General features: G+C 35.1%; 1 protein-coding gene across 2 annotated transcripts in view; it reads right to left on the reverse strand.

The window, feature by feature from the left end:
- The window catches only part of LOC149804678 (bromodomain adjacent to zinc finger domain protein 1A-like), a 95,091-nt gene that overhangs the window by 53,784 nt on the left and 19,431 nt on the right, over positions 1-21,876 (reverse strand). For both annotated transcript variants that reach the window (XR_016416440.1, XM_089942940.1), the window contains exons 7-13: positions 20,761-20,942; positions 17,075-17,170; positions 15,420-15,558; positions 12,569-12,730; positions 10,596-10,682; positions 7,158-7,382; positions 2,810-2,975 (exon numbers count right to left, since the gene is read on the reverse strand). Coding sequence is in view for 1 of the 2 variants with exons in the window: in XM_089942940.1 (XP_089799066.1) it covers positions 2,810-2,975; positions 7,158-7,382; positions 10,596-10,682; positions 12,569-12,730; positions 15,420-15,558; positions 17,075-17,170; positions 20,761-20,942 (1,057 nt within the window). In the remaining variant the exon portion in view is untranslated. The remainder of the gene's footprint in view (positions 1-2,809; positions 2,976-7,157; positions 7,383-10,595; positions 10,683-12,568; positions 12,731-15,419; positions 15,559-17,074; positions 17,171-20,760; positions 20,943-21,876) is intronic.

Genomic DNA, 21,876 nt, shown 5'->3' on the forward strand with positions numbered 1-21,876 from the left:
TCATTACCATGGCAGGATTTGCACTTTCTCCGCTAAGTTAAAAGGTCAAGGTCATTGGGGACTAAGAGGTATAAAGGCACAACTTTTGCTGGATATTAATGTATAGAACAAGAGTCCCTTGAAGGAACTGATGCATTTGACTAAAAAGAATTTCCTGAAATCCAATATAAGACCATTTCTTCTTTTTTACTGCAGATTGCCCAAACCAAATCTGATATGTTATAGCAATCACAAGATTTTCAAAATGGTTGCCATACTGGGTGGCAGAACAGCATTACTTTCATCTGAGGCAAGCTAGAGACTGTAAGAATTTCATGCTGAAAACCTCATGTCAATAGGATTTTCCATATGGGAGTAGTGATAAGAGTTTAAACCGGACTGTCAAGGTGGCCATATCAGATGTCCGATCAGCACAATTTTCATTTAGGACAAATGAGAGAGAAAATGTTTGGCAGCCATAATAGCATGATTGGCATATGACCAATTCTTCCTTTTAGCTGCTGAATATTGAAACCATCACTGATGTTCTTCAGCAATAACAAGATTTTCAAATTAGCTGCTGTGGTGGACATAATGGATGTTAGTTCAGCATCATTTTCATTAAGGATCAATTAGACATCATATATATTCAATTAATGACATAACAGTGATTAAGTTTCAAAATTTTCAAGATATCTACTATGGTGGCCCTACAGGCTGTCAGAATGGCACCATTTTCCTTTAGAACCACCTTGGCATCGTAAAAAGTATTTCAGTCAAAAACAGAACAAATAGTATTAACAAGATTTTAGAAGATCTTGGCCATGATAGCCTTATTGGATATCAAATCAGCACCATTTCATAATTTTTGGGACAATTTTAGACTTCATACAGGGCGCAAGCTACTTAATTCACAAATACCATAATATTAATGTTTGGCCAAATTATTCCAATTTCTTGACAAGACCAGCAAAACGGGCTTTTATCATATGACCAAGCCATCCAAGATGAAACTTTCAAAAATGATGAAAATGACACCAATATTCACTCATATTATATGCTTCTACTAAGACATCTGAAACTTTTTAACATTATTTTCATTCGATCACATCACTTAAGCTGTGTGACCAACTGTAACCTTTCTCCTATAAATATGTCACTTTGTTGTCTTAGTCTGTACCACTGAATCATCCAAATCTCATAAATTATCAAAATCAATGTTGGCAACATCAATATTGGAGCCTACATCTGATCTACTGATGTCTTCATAGTCATAACTCTAAACAAAAAAACTTGAAAAAGTGCTGAACAAAGTCCATAGCCACTATTTTGGATATACGAGAACCCAACCCAGTTATTATTTTTAGACAGCAGATAATCATCCTTAGAGTACCACGATCAGAGCACACCTCCCCGCTGCTCTGTACCCTACACTGGCTATCCATTCGATACAGAATCAAACACAAAATTTGTTCTCTGTGCTACGTTTCAATGACAGACTCCAGTCCAACATAAAACATAACTATCCGACCTCACCCATGTGTACACACCAGAAAGATACTTACGCTGCTCTTCTGACAATCATATACTGATTATTCCCACTATGAAAACAAAGTCATATGGACAACGTTCTTTTGCATACCAGGGCCCAGCAACATGGAATGAACTGCCCAGTGAACTTAGACACAAAGACACAGTGATCCCATTCAAGAGTGCTCTTAAAACTCCCCTATTTCGACTGCAAGAACAAACTTAAAGACCTAATAATGTTCCCTACCTTAAATATTTTCAGCATTATTTTTGTTTTCTAATTTCATGGCGTTTGTTTTTTGTAATCATATCATTATATATGTTTTTTATTGTTTTATTTTTATGTTATAGGTGTTGTCTAATGTTGTAAAGTGTTGTTGTTGTTGGGTTTAACGCCATTTTTCAGCACGCGATTGGCTATACATGGCGGCCAGTATTAATGGTGGAGGAAGAACCCGAGAAAACCCGGGAAAGAACCACTGACCCACGAGAAGCTACTGGCAAGCTTTCTCACATACCCACATTAGCCGAATCCGAGACTCGAACCCACGCAGACAGCGGTGAGATGGCAGTGATCCGTAACGGAGAACGCTTTAGACCACTCAGCCACTCGGGGCCCCCTGTTGTAAAGTGCTTAGAGCTTCTAAAGATTAGGTGCTATACAAAGTCCTCATTATTATTATTATTATTAATTTCTTTTAAATAGCAACCATGTCAGGTCACATCATGACCATTTTCCTCAATGCCTATGGTTTTAAATAGGGGATAATCCCCAAAGGAGGTGCTATGAAAACTGATGTTCACTGCAGGCATCAAAATATATTTCTATGCAGATGGTGCAAAGGCATCCAAATGTGCTTCTCTGAGAATCAAATTGAGGCTGCGAATCATGCTTCCACTGAAATGCTATAGAGGCACCCAAAGTGCTTATGCAAGGTAAAGGGTTAACATTATTTTTCACTGTACCTGCATGGATAACTTGGCCAACTCCATGAATCACAGATGTAGCAACGTCTACGAGAAAATGGTGAACTTTTCTGTATTGGAAAAATTGATAAATTAAGGTCCAACTTCTCCCAAACTGGCTTACCCAGCATATTCAAATTTTATACAGGAAATAAATTGAAGCGCATATTATACCAAAGACAGAGTTTTCCTTTAAACTACCATGGATTTTAAACATTTCTTGAGAGTAAGATACAACTGCAAAAATAAATGCAAAGATTCTTGGTTACTGCATACAATGGTGTAAATAAGGTCAATACCCTTGATGAATATAATAATTTTATTGCCCTCGTACCTAAGTGCAGCTTCCTCACGTTCTCTGCGCTGTTCAGTCATTTGTAACTGTTTCAGGTCGATTCTAAGTTGTCGCACTGTATCATAGTTATCTTCTACAATATCTCTTACAGCTGCGTAAGTTAAGAATTGGTCCACAAGTAGTTTCAAGATCTTAAGCTTATCACCTGAAGAAAATAAAGAAAGTCAGTTTGTAAAACATGTACACCCCCACTGCAGTGCAAAACGTTAATTCCAAACAGAAAAAAAAGATATTGAAAATATTTTAAAATTCTATAACATAAAAATCGAAACAGGTAATCTACATATGCACATGAAATTTCATTTGTAAACCAAAAGTGTCTTTGGTTTAATCATATTAACATGCTTTTCATTTTTAAAAAGTTAACAAGTTTCAAAACTGTTCAGATTAAAAATTTAACAAGAGGCCATGTAGTCTTAAGAATGTACCTAATGCAAAGGAAAGAGGACAAAGAAATACTGATCAGTAGGATGCTAAAAGTAAACATTATTTTCAATGCTGCTGATTGCATGTTATTACAAGGTTTCTTTTTCTTTATATCTTCAGCCTTATTTGAGAACACATGGGCACCATATGTCCAATATTGAAAGGTTTCAAAACCACAATTCTTTCTATTAATTCTTTTATATATATATATATATATAGTGGCCATATCTGATGAAGGTAGAACTAGAGCAAATGAATCCCTACCTAAAAAACTAGCTGACATCTTACTACTATGGTCAGTGGGTCTATGAAGGGCAATATGGTGTTGTTGTAAAGTTTGTGTAAAAACAATCCAAGTACAAGTTTGAAAATGTGCCAAAAAAATAATGAAAAATTGCTGTGATGGTCTGAAAATTTAATCAGGTTATCTACATATAGATACAAATGTATCTCTACAATTTCATTCGTCTACTTCACGTGATATTTTGCTGACTCATGCAAACAAAGTTTGTGGTCATCATGTATCGGGTCCAAAATGATTAAAAATGTGTACAAATTAAAAACCTGCAGTGGCCTGAAAATTGAATTATCTCATCTAATAATGCTAACAAATATGCCAGTAAAACTTAGTTTGTCTATGTGAGTTGCTTTGGCAAAATCTCGCTAAACTAGCTTCTCTGAATGGATGGACATATAAAAGAAAAGAAGAATGGATGGACAGGACCAAATTAAGATGTCCACATTGCAAGCATTGTAGACAATAAAGGACTGATGTATAATCAACAATATAAAGGTACCATCTTTAAACAGCAATATATAATTACAGACGTGTGTGTATGCGTGTGTGTGTGATTAGGATTTTTAACATGGCTTTAACAATTTTATAGCCATATCGCTACGATGTCTGCAGCATGGCAGTTTATAGTGATGTCTAGCAGACATGTAGCATGATGTCCCACCTAGTCACCTTATCCTGACACCAGGCCAACCAGTCCTAGCACTAACCTCTTAATACTGAATGCCCAGCGAGGCAGCTGTTAGTACCATTTTTGTAAGTCTTTGGCGAATGCTCTAACCACTAGGCCACCGGAGCAGTCTCATTACAGACATGATTTTGGTCTTCCATAAAAAAAGGCAAAACTTTTAAGGGATGGGTGTGTGTGTGTGGGTCCTCCCCCAACAGGATTTCAAGGGGCAGTGCCCCTGATCTGGGGGTCCAAAAATGCATTTTACAATCATAAAAAAACGCTCCTAGTGCAACTTATGATAATAATATAAAACAAAATATTCATTTGAAAAACTATTCAAATTTACCCAAAATGTTCAACAAACCTGAATAATTTACTGTCACATAAATTTTTTCTCCAATAATATTGATGCTGAAGTTATTTCATGTGCATGTCAGTGTTCACATCATAACTAAGTCAAAATAATTTCTCAGTTTTTGCAGTAAACATATTATACTTCTCTCTTTTTGTAACAAATGTGCAAAATAAACACCCAAGTACATCAACAATATACAAATAATCACATATATTCATTTGTCTTTTTCTCCAATGGACACAACCAGTTGATATGCCAGTCGAGCTCTTTTTGCAGCTTTGGCAAAGAGTTCTTTAGCCTTCCTTTTTGTTACCACTGAACTTTTTGTGCTCAATGTGCAATCATTTCTTTTCCTTCTCAACGAGAGCCTTTTTCCTTTCAAGCCGGTGCTTGTATTGGCAACATACAGTATGCATATTCTGACAGGGCTACACGTGTTCTCTCATGCAAGAAAACTTTCTTCTAATGGCATTTAATTGCATTTTTTCCAGATGCCTTCTGAGCTTCAATTCTTCTGTATGCAGCTTCTTTTGTAGGCGCTATTCCAAACTCTTCCAAATGCAATTACCATAATTCAGATCTTTCTTGCAGAGGTCACAAAATGCCAGTCCTCTAGCATTCAGTTTTCTTATAAACTGACCAACTAAATTTCTGTCAACTTTTTGCTCCAGCCATACCCATTTCCATACATCTTTTAAACCTTTATCTAAACTTTTCGTGTCACAGTCTCTCTCAACAACTAGGAAAGCCATGTTCTGCAAGCATGTTTCTACTTTCCATTGCCATCCGTTTCCATTACACAAAGATTCATTGGATGAATTTAAACTTTGGCCAATCAGAGTAGTCTTTACGAGACACTTGTGCTATACAAAGGTTGTTGTGGAATGGGACCAGACAGACCATTTTTTAAAAACCCGGATCGGAGATGATATATAAAAAAACTGGACTATATCAAGAAAAATTGATTCAAGCCAGGAGAAAAGCGGAATTCTGCTTTAAAACAGAGAACAATCATGTCAGATAATTAGTCATCAAAAGTCTCTTTTTATAACCATTATTTCCCCACAATATTTACCTCCGTCAAACACTCACAATGTTACAATCTGTAATCCCTTTCCAATTATATGCCTCTTTTCTAATGGCTGAAACACTGTTAAAGGCATTCAGTTCATCTTGGAGAATTCGTGACAGGTTTACACTGAATCAGTTTTAATCATTTTCATGGTGTCATTTATGTACTCCATAAGACCCAGAATGGTGATAGGCCAATGTCCAACTACAACAGCTATGGATCATACTTTTGTGATGACTAGAAAATGACATGCTGGAATATTAATCATGTTGGTTGAAACTGACTGGAACCCAAAACTTAAACAAGATGTAATGGCAGACTGACGGAAATGAATGAAATGATATTTACTACTAACGTAGCGATGCAACATAATAAAACTTTATACAAACGGTACTATCAGCCGCCTCACTTGGCACTCAGTATTCAGAGGTTAGTGTTAGGACTGGTTGACCTGATGTCAGTATATGTGATTGGGTGGGACATGATGCCACATGTCCACAGAAAATGCTTAGTACTAGACATCACAATAAACTACCATACTGCAGACACTGTAGTGATGACTTAAAGTGCAGACCTGCCAAACCTAAGAAGATTGTCTCAGTAAGGCAGTTGATTTTTCTGTAAATTTTACCAGTTTTCAGTAAGGTGTAACAAAATATACTGCTATTGTCAAGTTGGAAAATGTGTATTTAAGAAGATTTGGTATTCCAAACTGATGCATCAATGGTAAACATTATATTCATCTTAAAAGTCTGTAAAGTGCACAATACACATTATTTACCTCTAGTACAGCTGCACAAACTTCAGTTCCTAACCCTATGCAGTTCAATGGCTTGATGCTATCTTCAGCTTGATGTAATTCTTGAAATTGTTTTCTTCATTTCATATTATGATGGCAATTGCATCTCCTGCCAAGTGACATACCCAAATTGGCACGTTATATCCAATAAATATAATTGTGTCCCTTCCTCCTTTTATTCATAACAATCGGAATATTCCTTTTTATTCTTATGTACTGATTATTAAAACTTTAAGAAGCTGATTTTTTTCCTTTCATCTCTAACATGTATTGGTAGCTGGACGCCATTTTCAGAAACTTCTATAATCACCAATTTGATCATGGTGACGCTTCACATGAAAAAAATGTATAGTTTGAAGCACGTGAGGCACTATGGTAAAGTTAGCCTGGTTTTCTAATTCCACTAAATCTAATATGAAACCCAGCTCCAACTCAAACACAGATAAACCAATTATTTGGAATATACTGCAACAATCATTTTTCCATAGTTTTTCCTTTAATCTGTAGGGCGTAACTTAACAGTTATTTTCAGAAAAATCATAAGGGTTGGCAGGTCTGAAGTTGTTAAAGCTGTATTGAAAATTCCAAAACACACACACAAAACAATAAAACAATGGTGACATTACAATGTGATCATCTATCTAAAGTGTTTGAAAACAAATATTTATTCAAGGAGAAAAGCAATGAATTTAGACAAATCAACTAACCTGGGGGTAGGTCATAGATGTTTTCTTTAGCTAAGTTTCGCAGTATTGCTGCCTCCTGTCGTTTAAATTCAAGACCAGCATCATCTATTGGTGTGTAACCTCCACGCTGCTGATAGCGAAACTTGGCATTCCTAAGATTTGCTTCAGCACCAGAACCAAGAATATGAAGCCGCAAAATCTCTGTCAGGGTGAAGTTGTCCAATGGAAGCTTTCTCAGTGACAAACCTATAGAAGAAAAAGAAGAAACAATTAAGGTATTTCAACAAAACAAGATATTTATTGACAAGTTGCACATTAAAGCCCTCGATATATTTTGGGAAGTTGACTTGTAAAGATGCTGGACTGTCTTAGTGGTTAGCATCCAGACTAATGCAGGTTTGAATTTTACAACCAGATCAGGCCACAGCTGTGTCCTTGGGAAAGGTACTTTCCTCCAATTGCTTCAGCAATCAAAAAAAAACTAATCTTCTGTCTTATTGTGCCATAAAACACCAATCCTAAACTGACTCAAATAAACAAATGTGGGTGGCAGAAAAGATGAGAGCTTATCAATAGGGAAAGGTATTAATATAGTCTTTCTAGTATCCAAATTTGAAAACTGACACAAATAGGGTGATTTTAGTTTACCTTTTCTGTGACTTATTTTTATTAACACAGAAAATGGCAGACCTGCCACCCCTAAAAAGACCTCAGTAAGGCAGTCAATTTTTTCTGTAAGTTTTCAGTAAGGTTAACAAAATATCATGCACTGCTATTATGAAGCTGGAAAACATGCATCTCAAAGTGGTATTCAAAACAGTGAAGCTTCAACCTCTATGGAGGTAAACGGCTTCTTGATATCTCTCAACTTGAGATCATCCTTAAAAATAAATGTCATATGGCGATAGCAATCAGCTTTCCTGCCATGTGGCATATGAAAATCAACACATATGTCCACTAAACTTAATTGTTGCCCTTCCTGCTTTCTTCCCCAAGAATATGAATATTCCCTTTTATTCTTCTGAACTATTAACACTTTTTCAGAGCTTTACTATCGGATCCTTTTCGTCTGGACACGTTACTTGTTGGACGCCATTTTAAAAAAAAAGCTTGATCATGCAGACATTTTGCATCACGAAATACACACACAGTATAAACCATTTGAGGTTCTCTGGTAAAGCTAGTCTGGTTCCTTGACTATCTGCACTGAATCTAACATAAAACCCAGATCCAAATCAAACAGAGCAAGCCAGTCTCTGGATTTTACCATAAACAAGCGTATTTCCATAATTTATGCTTTAATTCCGTAAATCCACATAGAAAGAGTTATCTCCATAAGACTTTGGGCAAATCATAGGGATTGTCAGGTCTGGTGTGGATCCTTTAAAATAATGCAGAGCAAACAAAAAGATCTGGAATCAAGTTAATATATGCAATTCATCAGACCAAATGTCTGACAATATGACCTGAAATATTACCTGATTCTTTCGTTTTCTTGACTATTCAAATTGTCAACATCAAGATTAGCATTTGAATTCAAATATTCAACAATTTTAACTGATACCATCCAATAATAAAAGAGTTCAATCTGATCATGGAAATGCTTGACTTCTGGATAAACTAACATAATCGGGTGCTAAGTGACTTTTTGCAATTGCTTAATGTGATGCTTTCATTGTTTATCTGTTTATTAAAAGCATTTTAACAGATGAGGTTGAACATTGTCTCTGCTCTTACATGCAGTAGTAAATGATACAATGTCGTTGAATTGTCATAACATGACTCCAATTATAATGATAAACAACTGCATGATTTATCATTAGAAGTTACTTAACACATTTGCAGAAACATACCATAACAGGTTGTTTAAAATATCCTGTTCTCATGTCAAAACTGCTTCAGTTATAAATTGAAAATCCTCACAAAAGAAATGCTAAAAGGAGAATTCCATACATGCCAGCCCAGTGAGAGATATAAGCATAATTATTGCTATAATAAGGGGCAAAAAAGCATAATTTGGATGTAAAAAGTAACCTATACATTACATGCCAGAACTGGGGGTCCCGAGTGGCCGAGTGGTCTAAAGCACTCACTGTTACAGATCACTGCCATCTCACCTCTGTCTGCGTGGGTTTGAGTCTCAGATTCGGCCAATGTGGGTGTGTGAGAAAGCCTGCCAGTAGCTTCTCGTGGGTCGGTGGTTCTTTCCGGGAGTTTTCTGGGTTCTTCCTCCACTATTAATACTGGCTGCCATGTACACTCTATCTTGTGCTGAAAAATGGCGTTAAGCCCTACAACAACAACAACAACACGCCAGAACTAAGTACATATCAAAAAGATAGTTTTTTTTAACGACAATCCCGGTTTTGCAGCTGGTCAAAATTCAAGTCACAAAGGGCAAACTCCATATGGATTAGAATCAGAATACAAGTCACAAAATACACCAAAAAATTATTTATATTCAGCACTATCTTCAACTAGCATAGCTGCCAACCATCCAGGCTTGCAATTAGTGAAAATAGGGTTTAAAAATTAGTGAATCTTGACATGAATTCGTGAAGCGATCTTCGAGTCTGGGAATATTTGTCAAAACAAATGTTTTAGCATGGTCTCCATGTGACCAAGGTAGATTGTGTTCAACGAGAAAACTCACAAACAATGCTTCAGCGTTGGTAGCTTGCAGGTCTTCTGTCGAGTTCTTAATTTTCCCAAACCTCTGTGACCTTTTTACCAACAAGGTGCTTCCTCACATAGTCTCTGCCACCATGCCCAATGCTAATATTTGTTGCACACTGCGTGCAAAAAGCATGATGTATATCAGTGCTTGATGGCAGAATGTATGGACAATTTTTGGTATATTCCAAACTAAACTTCACTTTTTGTGCAATACATTTCTTTTTCCTTGTTGGTGAAGACATTTTCAAGATGCAGTGCTGAATGGCAATTCAACTCAGTGTTTGCGGCTCATGTGCAGAGCAAAATTCTGATTAGGCCCCAGTTTCTCTCAAAAGCATTTGTAAAACTACTCTTATACATATAGATTAAAATATGCTAAAATGCAATGAATGTTAGGCAAAGTTCATTTTTGAAGCAACCCGTATGATTTCTTCAAAATGGGTCATACACAGTTGATATAAATAGCAAATATGGAAAATACTTGTAAGCTATTCTTATGCAGCGTCATTTTTTCTTCAAAGAACATTCTCAAATTTATATGGGTTGAATTAATGAGATGATAATAAAATGAAAAACACAATTTTTATTGCTTTATTTTATATTTTATATTTAATGTAGCAAAAAATTAATCCATCTGCAGCCTCGCGGAAAACATAATCTGGTCGAAAAAATATAATGATTATGCCAAAAGTGTAATGGCTGGCATGTATGGTATAGCCCCCCCCCCCCCCCCACGAAAATCCTGGAGAAAACGCTATTTCAAATGTGCAATTCACTACTTACCATGTGTTGACTGAGGTATCTGGGCCATGACTGTGGCTGATTCTATAAGCTGCTTGGTGGACATGTCAGAGATAGCAACATCAGGATCTAAAAATAAATTTTAAAAAAAAAAAGGTACAAATTATACGGAGGTGAGCTGGACAGTGAAGAGTAGAGAAGATATCAAGAAAGATGACTACCTATGTGTGAGGTTGTTTTTTCATAGCTCCTTACTTGTGTCTGAGACACAACAAACAGATAAAAGCAGACTATTGCAAGTTTTCTGGTTTTTAATCAGTAGAGCTAAGAGGCCCAAATGCAGCCGAGATAATTCAACTGGATGACATATGCCTAACAGCCAAATGCAACAAGAAATCTGGGTTAGAAGGATGATTTCTGAAAAATCGATTACAATTATGGTGATTATACATTTTATGAAAACAAATGTCAAGGTTTCTATATTTTGAGTATCTTCCTCCATATTTTATGGCAAATCAGCATCATTTCTAGAATAATGAAAAGTATTTATGCAAGAATCCCTTCTGTCAAATTTAGTTAATTTCTGTTTGCATTCTTTGAATTACAATCATTTACTGTAAAATTTGGTCATATTGTGCAGTTTTTAAGAAGTCATTTGAAGGTCTATCAATTTCTAAGCACAGCATCTATATTCAATGGTGAATAGGAATCATCTGTATTTGAAACCCCTCTACAGTATAATGCTTTCTGCAAAATTTGAATAAATTCTGTCTAGATGTTATTTCACAGAAGCCCTTTAAAAGTGTATTTGCTTTTTTAGTAATGGTTGTTTTATCAGATTAAGGATTGGAATCATTTGAACAAATCTGAAAAACATTAATTTCATAATTTATTGTGGCAAATTTGGTCAAATTCTGTTTAGCAGTTTGTGAATAGTTGTTCTGGAGGTTTTTCTATTCTGGTGGTTACACTGGATGATGAATTCGAAAACTTTAATGTTTGAAAGCCTTGATTTTAGAATGATACATGTAAAGTCAGGCAAAATCTGGTGAAGCAGTTTCTGAGGAAAATTGTAAATGACAACTGTAAACAGACAAAAGATGAGGTACAACAAACAATGGTCAGAAGACAATGCCACCACCTCACTTGGCCTTATGGCCAGATGCGCTAAAATCAGACTCATTGGGAGAACAGTTATTTGAACTAAACTGCCAACATGAATCCCTCAAAGGGACTGACAAAAAAGAATTTCTAAAATCCATGACCAGACCATTTTTTGGTTCTTTTTAACTGTTACATACTGAAACACATTTGGTGAAAACCGCTATATTGATATGAACATCCATTCTCAAGAAGTGAAAAAAAAGAACTTCAAGACTGCAGTCACAGTTGTCACATTGGATGTAAGGTCAGCACCATTTCCATATACAGCCAACTACATATCATATGACAGCCTTTTAGTTAAAATACCACATCAAAATGACTTAGTAATAACAAGATTTTCAAGATGGCCACCATACTAGCCATATTAGATGTCATATTAGCATGATCTTCATTTACAACTAAGTCTTCAGGTGGAAACTAAATTACTGAGATTAACTTCAACTATTTATAATTTTTTCAATCTTTATGCTCATCAATTAGTTTTAATAAGCATACTGAAGATATTTAAAAATGGGAAGATGTTAAGAAGGAAAAGGAAGTAACAGATCAAGGTCCCATAATCAATTTAGTTGTACCAATAATAAAAAAGCAACAAAATAATTGTCATAAATTAAAAGTTTACATATCCAAATTTTGCTCTTCTTTTATATGCATGTGCCTATTTTTGCTATGGAATTAATTTCCATAAATTGTTATACTCATGTAAATTTTATAATTTTTACAGCAGAAGTGAAGTCATGTGATTCTTTGCTAAACACCATGTGATTTTACAAGTTCCCTTTCCCTATCAACTTCCAATGTCATTAACAGTGTGGCTATATGGTTCAATAAAAGACAAATCAAGTCCTCACCTTGTCTCCCCCCTCCCTTGCTTTCTTTGCTCTCTGTAGCCATCTCCTGTTCTTCCTCTTCCTCCTCCTCTTGTAAACTGAAAATTGCTGTCAGCATCATCAGCAAAAGGTCAGCCAACAAACCGCTGGCATCTGTTTCCCGCAAAGCTTTCTCAAGGATTTCTATAATATACAGATGCAAAATATTAACAAGTCATGATCTCAATTTAGTCTTAGAGCTTATGATTTCTAAGGAATCACTTTTTTTTACCTACTCCAATGCAGCAAGATTTCAAAACCTAAAGGATGAAACAGAAAGACTTGCCCAATTCATTAAAAGTCTCATATATATATATATATATATATATTAGGCATATTATAAATCTGAATCAGTTGTCTTGACTTGTGTAAATGATGTCTTAGAAACTTGTTCAAATTCTCATCAATATAAAGCTAGTTTAAATCTGGTAGAAATCTAACCTTCATAAAGTTATCATGTGAAAATCAAAGTCGACAGGACACACAATTGAAAGGAAGGGGGTAGGGAAATACCTTCTGTAAAGGATGTTGTGAAAACCTCAAAATTTAACTCAATACAAAGCCCCATGCCAAATTTGGTTAAAATCATTGATGAAGTATTGCAGAAACAAGTCAGGACAATACAATTAGGGGACACAACCCTGTAAAAGACATCACAGAACACATATTAAGTTATGAGCAAATTTTTTGTTTAAATCCAACAATCAATGGCAAACCAAAGTTAGGACAACATAAATATGGAACCAAACTCCTTTAACTGAGGGCAAAGAAGACTTGAGGTGCTGGTCAACTGTTCAATAAGCTGGCCAATATCAATATCAATATCAATATATTTAATAAGCAGAGGATAAGAGTTTGATATATGGACACAGGAAGACTATACCTTGTAATATAGCAGTGAGATAACTTTGCTGTGACAAGTTATGTCATGTATAATGATGGACACTCTTACAACGGCCTTGTCATACTTCTTGAAAAGTTATTGTGGAATGTTATGTGTATATTAAAGATGAACTCATTTTCATTTAAAAGGTGTTGATGAAGAGTGACATCTAGCATTCTAGTATTGTATCATGGTCTTAAAGAAGAAGATTAATTTCATCAATATTTGCCATTAAACCTCAGCAACTCCACTGTATTATGGTCTCATATAATTTAGTGAAAGTGATGGAAGTACAAGATTTCTGGCTTTATGGTCTCAGATATTTTAGTGAAAGTGATGAAAGTACAAGATTTCTGGCTTTATTCCCCAATTCTGTATCAGGAGATCTCCAAAGTCCAGACTCTTTAGACTTCCCAAGTTACTAAAGAGCTTGATAAGTTTGTCAAAAAATTTCAGAAGTCATGGAGCTTTGCTGAATCCTCTCTTTATTTGGTTTACAGCATGCATTTCCACTGTTGCCTTCAATCTGCTGCTTTTCTGGTAGGCTGGATCTAACTGGTATGTCAGCAGACAAGAATGGTGTCTTGTGTGTCGTACCACAATCTATAGCATCTAGAGAGAGTGGTTTTCTGCTTTGTGGGTTCGATTTAAATGGACTTTGGTTTGTAGCATTGTGTTTCTTGCTACACTATCATACTGATTATTTCTATGAATGGTTTACTCTCTAGAGGCTCATACAGGTTGTAGTTACTGAATTTGGTTAGAATCTTTTAACTTATGAATAATTTAGATGTTTAAATATCTTAGTCTTACTGCAGCATCCAAATCTCACAATACCCTTTGAAGAATTAAGTGTGAAAATACTTTATAAATCTCCACAAATCACTTAAAGTCAAGCAGACTGTCAGTGAGCTTTATGGAAATACTCTACAAACAATTAAAAGATGTGAAATTATGACCAATATTATTATTTCATCACTGGTGCTTCCCATCTGAAATTTCCAATGAATATTTAATTCTTTCTTGTACAAACTCGGCTCCATGTTATTTATGATCCATGTACAAAAGAACATTCATTCCATAGAAGGTAATGTTTTGACAGAGTAGTTAGCAAGACTTGTAAAAACTTAAACACACAATCTTAACACTGCTGATGTCAATAAGTTAATCAGTATGTGTGTGATTTGAATTTTTAACATAGCTTTCATGATTTTTCAGTCATATCGCTAGAATGTCTGCAGTGTGGCAGTTTATAGTGATATCTAGCAATGGGGCATCATACTGCATTCACGTAGCATATGTCCTGCCCAGTCACAGTATCCTGACACCAGGCCGACCAGTTCTAACACTAACCTCTTAATGCTGAGTGCCCAGCGAGGCAGCTGTTAGTACCATTGTTGTAAGTCTTTATTATGACTCGGACATGGTTCGAATCCACGACCTACCGCTTCTGAGGCAGATGCTCTAACCACTTGGCCACCAGAACGGTCACATGAAGTTAGTAAAAGTAACAGCTATAAATTGTCATACACTGGTACTGTCATTACCAATATAATCATACATGTGTACTGAAAATAATCTTTTGAATACTAACATAACATGGAGTCTTCTGCAATCAAAGATGCAAATAAGATTTTGTTTTAAAAGGAAAGAAACATTATTACTTTTCTTTCTCAGACCTAAATTTCTAGTATTGCAAATAATTTCATTTATCTCAACTTATTCCTTATCAATTCTCAATATCATGTTCAATTCTGTTGAATGAAAGAATTTAATGCAACACAAACTATTTAATATTCTAAAAAGTTACTGAAACTCTTAGAACTGAATACTTTGCAGCTCGTCTATGTACAGCTCAACACAATCTCTCCTTCTTTTGTCCAAGTTTTATCCTGTTAACTAATGCAAGGTATCTGTGTACATTAGCATATATCCTATTCCATTCCTTACCAAAAGTAAATCCCTTTGGAAAGCTTTCCTTGAGCTCAAAAACAGAGCTGAAACAGTTGACAAACTCAAGAACCATCAGTGCATCTCCAAAACATTCAGGAGGTAGATGACACTTCACAGGATGAGGCTCTGGCATTACCTACAGCAAATAAATACAATGATTATTTTCACAGTGAATTCTTTGGAGGGCATAAAAAACTTCTCATTATCTTCTGATGCAGCAGGCTTAAAATTAAAAGTGCATGTCTAAATCACTGCAACAATATAATTATAGCCCACTCCCCCCGATTTCTCTCATCTCTGGGGGACTTTAACTTAATTCTTAACAGTGGAAATGTATATATTCCACCCTTAAATTATATATACTTGCATGGTATTACAAGGGGAGTTTATCTGTGAAGTCCTCATGGATCAGGAGTCTCTCCTTCTCCCTTTATCTCTTTCAAAACTAGAGGAATGGTGAGTAATTTCCTGAAATAAAAACACAGCTGCAACTCCAGCCACAAATCCCTAACCCAAGATAGAGATGAGTAAAAAAATCAAACAAGGACATGGAGCTCCCTCTCATTATAATGCAACTCCAGAAGTAGCACGGTACCATTATGGACCACCACGAGCGTAATAATATGGGTTGAAAGAAAACAATGAAAAGCTTAATGTTAGATTTTTACTGCCCTTTAAAAACACTATTATTGGTCAAATTGACACTGCCTGCTATACCATGGTTCAGCATATAACGTTGTTCTCGTATCAATATATTGCAGTTTGGTACGAGGCCCATTTCTCATTATAATGTAATTTGGTACAAACACGGTGGTTATGGAAACTGAATGCTGACATGACTTTCTGTACAGGAGTAGTAATAACAAGAGTTTCAAGATGACAGCTATATTAGATGATAAATGGGCACCACTTTCATTTGGAACCAACTAGACATAACAAAAGTATTGTAAAGAAAACACCATCCAATCAGTTAGAGTGCCCAAAATGACTGATGCCCTACTGGCCAAAATGAATTTCCAGGAATCCAAAACCATTTCTTTTTTTTAACTGTCAAGTGTTCAAACAGTCTCAGATATTCTAGCGCAATAACAAGAGCTTCAAGCGACCATAGCTGGACCCATAGGGATTCATGATTGGCACCATTTTTGTTGAAGACCTACTATACAGAATAAAAAGTCATTAATGAAAATTGGATGTCAACGTTAACATCAATTTAGGAGGAGTAACTTGTTGCTGTGAGTTAAAAGCCTTTTTTTCAGTACATGATAGGTTATACATAATGACTATTACAACTGATGGAGGAAGAACTTATGTTAAAGGATGACTGGATGATAGACAACAGGCCATCACAGAAAGCTCTTTTACTCAAAGACCAGTAGATTTAAAAGACGGAAAAGGGGTGGGGGTGGGGAGGAAGTGGGGAGGAAGTCTGACAATTGAAGTGTCACCAAGTTAATTTTAGAGTGACATTGTGGGTTCACAGATGCCCTTCAAAAGAACACTGATCCAACCACACTGTCACACTTATCTGTATTTCATGATCAACTATTACAAAATTATCACAGTTTTGCTTTCAAAACAATTCCTGCATATGTTACATTGAAAATCGTACTCCTGAAAATAACCTAAATCTATATATGAAAAAAGCATACCCTCAAGTCATCACATTCCATATCATCCCTTGGTTTGTTCCATTCATGGAATAATTCAGCCTGAATCCTCATTTCTTCCAATTTCTTTTCCCTTTCCTACAATGATCAAGTTTATAAATACATAAACAAATTCCAAGCAATGAAATATTGATAATTAAAGATTATTTGTTCTAAGCAAACACACATACACACAAGCACCCAAAATAATTTAAAGATTTTTTTAACTTGGTTTAATGCCTACAAGGAATATGACAGTCATTATTCCATACATCCAGACCCTCTAATTTTAAAAAAACCAGATCGGAGATGATACAAAAAATAGACAATATCAAGAAAAATCTGATTCAGGAGAAAGAAGAATTCTGCTTTAAAACTGAGAAAAACTAACACACCTAGACATATGTGAACACATACCTCCAATGGCCATACATTCATAAAAGTGTGTTGTGTGTGTGATTTGGATTTTTAACATGGCTTTTTCAGTCATGTTGCTACAAAGTATACAGTGTGGCAGTTTATAGTGATGTCTAGCACTAAAGCCCACCAGTCACATTATCCTGACACCAGGCCAACCAGTCTTAACACTAACCTCTTAATGCTGAGTGCCTAGTGAGGCAGCTGTTAGTACCATTTTTATAAGTATTTGGTATGACTCAGCCAGGTTTCGAACCCATGACCTTCTGCATCAAAGACAGACACTCTAACCACTAGGCCATCAGAGCGATCTCATACAAACATAAAGGCAGAAAACAACATACATGTTCTTTGCTTACTTACAAAAATTATAATGCAATCTGGTTTGCCTAACCCACTTCTACCTGGTACTGAAGACTGAACATACCAGATGCATCAAAACACAAAAGTGATATTAATTTCTACACAAGATAATCAGGAAAAATTTTAATTTTCAATTGCACACCAAATTTACAAACAACATGAAAATTACTTTTAATGCCCTAAAATAGGGATTAATTATGCCATTGAACAATAAAATGCTTTGTTTCAAATTTCTTGCCAGTATTATTTCTATTTTCAAAACAAAACTTGTTTTTCTCTTTACCTTTACCAAGACATACATACAGTACAAGTATTATGAATATTTGATTTAATTTATATATCATTTGAGCTGTTGGTTAGTTTTTACTTTTTTTTTTTTTTATTCCATTACATGAAATTGTAATGTAAGTTTATTCACTGGATTTTATATTTTCCAGAAATTCAGTTCAGTTTTTCGAAAATCTAACATTAGAACTTTGTATCTAAAGGTTGACCTAGTTCCTAACCTTATTTCAGTAGTCAGATTTAATAGTGATGTTTTGGGAGATAGTTTCAGTTGGGCTTTAAACACTTAGACGTCAGGGTGTTGTTTTTTTGTGTGACTTGAAATACTATTTTAAGTGCTCATACAAAATTCTTGAACAAAGACAGTTATTGAAAAAGAAATCATAATTCAAAACTGGAATATTATTTTCTGTGGTTCAACAAAGAACTGTTGACACTTTAGTACTATACTAACTACAGTGTATGTCATCGCCTTCCATTTTGGATTTTCATTGGGATTCAAACTCAAAATTCATTATAACATTTTATTACTAGGACTTTGAATGTTTAATTTTGGGATTATTCTTGGATTATTTTTGGATTTGATTCTTAAAACCGTAAGTTCTTTTTCTCACTTTTACTTTGTTTTTCTAGGGAAATAAATATTTTGTTAAATTTTACAAAACTTGTTGTCTTCACTTTCTTCTTGTTACTGTTTATGAGAGCCTAAACATGTAACACATGTTTAATGGAGAAACCTATAAAAAAGGAGTATTTGTTGATCCGTAATATGTATACACTGAAACCTATACTACTTTTGCATGTTTTTCCTTGACACAACTTCATATCAGTTAATTTATATTTATATTTTTTCTTCAAATTATAACATAGTAAGTTAACTACAATAAAATAAAATAATTAAAAGTGTTTTTACCAAGATGTGTGAATCCCTGCAAAACCTAATGAATCCCTCCTTAAAAATGAAAATTAATCACTGATAATTTGCCGTGAGCCTCACGAAATTTATAACCTTCAGATTAGCATATACTGATCATTTAAATGTTTGATTTCTAAAGTATCCACCAAAATAGAGTGCTTATAAAGTGACATGGTGTATTTGAGTAATGGGATGCTTTTATCGGTTATCGAATTAAGTGTTTTACTAACTTCACTTGAAAATACTGTATTGTAAGATCAATCTAGTTTTCTGTATACTGGGATAATGTCTCTCCAATTATGCAGTTATAATGCATTTAATATAGTGCCATTGTCATAAAACAAAAATACTGCAATTGTGCAGAAATAAAGATAAATAACTCGAACAAAACCTTTCAAAAATGCCAGATTAGGAATTCTGCAGATATCGCTGAATCAAAATATAACGTACACATTTAGTTCTAGATTTGTGTTCACCTCAAAAGTACATTTATAATCTAGCTACTTTTCAAAGCAGAAATGGAAATTACTTTTTAATAATGTGACAAGTATAGTACGATATCATTATTTATTTGCCTGTGAATTATAACTATCTGTAATGAATAATGTTCATCTCTGATGACAGATATGAGTTACATTCCTTTTCATTAGGGTCAGGCATAATTCAATATTTCAAAATTTGTCTGTAAGGGCAGACTAAATTTAGGTACTTATGTTACTAACAACAGCCTCAGACCGCTCCAGTGGCCTTGCGGTTAGAGCGTCCGCTTCAGATGCAGGAGGTCGTGGGTTTGATCCCTGGCCAAGTCACACCAAAGACTTACAAAAATGGTACTAACAGCTGCCTTGCTTGGCACTCAGCATCAGTGTTAGGACTGGTCGGCCTGGTGTCAGGATAATGTGACTAGGTGAGACATCATGCTACATGTCTGTGGCATGATGCCCCAGTGCTAGACATCACTATAAACTGTCACATTGCAGACAATAGCAATATGACTGAAAAATTGTTAAAGCTAGGTTACAAATCCAAATTACACACACACAACATCCTCACTTTCGTTTGATCAGATATTTTTTGTTTGTAATATAAACAGCCATTTCCAAGCCAAGTTGGCTGAATAAAGGGCCAGTCCTCTGTTACAAAGTCATATGTCAGCTGTAAATTGGTACTAAATTTAGCGTTCTGTTATCTCGCACACAAAAAAACAAGGATCACTGATTTCTTTAAGTATAAGTGATGATATAATTTAAAGGATAGACTGAAGTCAGCAGGATACAGTAATATAGTGAAAACATAAGTTTATACATGTATTTTATGATTTGTTGAATTGTGTTCATAGCTAAACCTGATGATAAAATAATACAATTAACAATAATAATAATAATAATAGTAATAATAATAATAACATTAATGTTATTTAAACATGCATTATTCAAAAGTGAATTTTAAAAGGTGAAACTATAAACAGACCATCTGTGTACAAAGGCCAGTTTAGCCTTTTAACCCTGTGTCACTGATATTGACAAGTTTGACTGTATAATAATTCTCCGGTGTTATATCACTAAAATTGATGAACACCATACTATAAAATCTAAATCTGAGGACACATTTTGAGGAATTTCATGAAATTGCAGCACTGATATTGACTTTTCTAATAATGGAAGAATAACTGAGAAAAATCACAATGATATACTGCAACGTTCATTACCCTGGCTTTCTCTTCCTTCAGCCTTTGCTTTTCTTCTGCCATTTTCTTCCGGAGTTCTTCCCGCTTTCTCATTTTTTCTTCCATCTTCTCTTGCTTCATCTTCTCCTTCAAGGCAGATTTTTCCTCGGGGGACAGTTTAGGTGGCTGAGGGGATGGAACTGGGGCTGTAACTGGCTCTTTCACTATATGGAACAGAAGATAGCATAAATGTATTTATATTCTTCCTTTTCATCTACTTCTCTTTTCATTAGTGTCAACATGTCAAGTATTGTCCCATGACTTGATGCAGGATAATACAACTGTCAAGGACATACAAGTTATTGCATCATATTGCTGTTAATATTTCTGGGTTCTTTTATGGCCACAGAATAATTACAATATGCAACAAGTCCATATTTTAAAGCAGAAACCTATTATGGAGAAAGAAAGCAGCTGATATCACTGAACCACTGATTTGTTTCAAATCAGCTTTAAGTTTTGTAGGTGTGAATGTGTGAGATTTGGACTTTTAACATATCTTTAAAAATAAATTCAGTCATATCGCAATGATGTCTGCAGTGTGGCAGTTTATAGTGATGTCTAGCACAGGCATTATGTAACATCATGTCCCACCCAGTCACATTATCCTGATAACAGGCCAACCAGTCCAAACACTAACCTCTTAAGGCTGAGCGCTTAGCAAGGCAGCTGTTAGGACCAATTTATGTCTTTGGTATGACTTATCTGGGGTTTCAAACCTATGACCTCTCACATCTGAGAATGATGCTCTAACCACGCAGTGATTGGAACAGTCAGTTTTGTTGGCAATAGTTTGGTGTGTTACTACACAGCAACACAACAAAGTTATTTAGGTGAGGTAAATGGAATAAACTGCCTTGCCCATGTACACACCACAGTAGCCAATCCAGGTTCATCAGATGGTACGATTTAAAGCTCCTGCTTCTGTCAGTGCACTTTTAGATAAACAAGATTCACTAAAGATGGAGGACAGCATCTCCATTTCATTTCTTTCGAGGGCAACTAAATTGCAACATGACATTTTCTACTGGCTTCAATAGAGGGCTACAAAAACATGACCAAATTTAAGCATGCAGATCCAAACTATAATTCAAATGT

This window comes from Sinohyriopsis cumingii, chromosome 2 (genome assembly GCF_028554795.1).
Source record: "Sinohyriopsis cumingii isolate HCF-2022 chromosome 2, ASM2855479v2, whole genome shotgun sequence".
NCBI lineage: Eukaryota > Metazoa > Mollusca > Bivalvia > Unionida > Unionidae > Sinohyriopsis > Sinohyriopsis cumingii.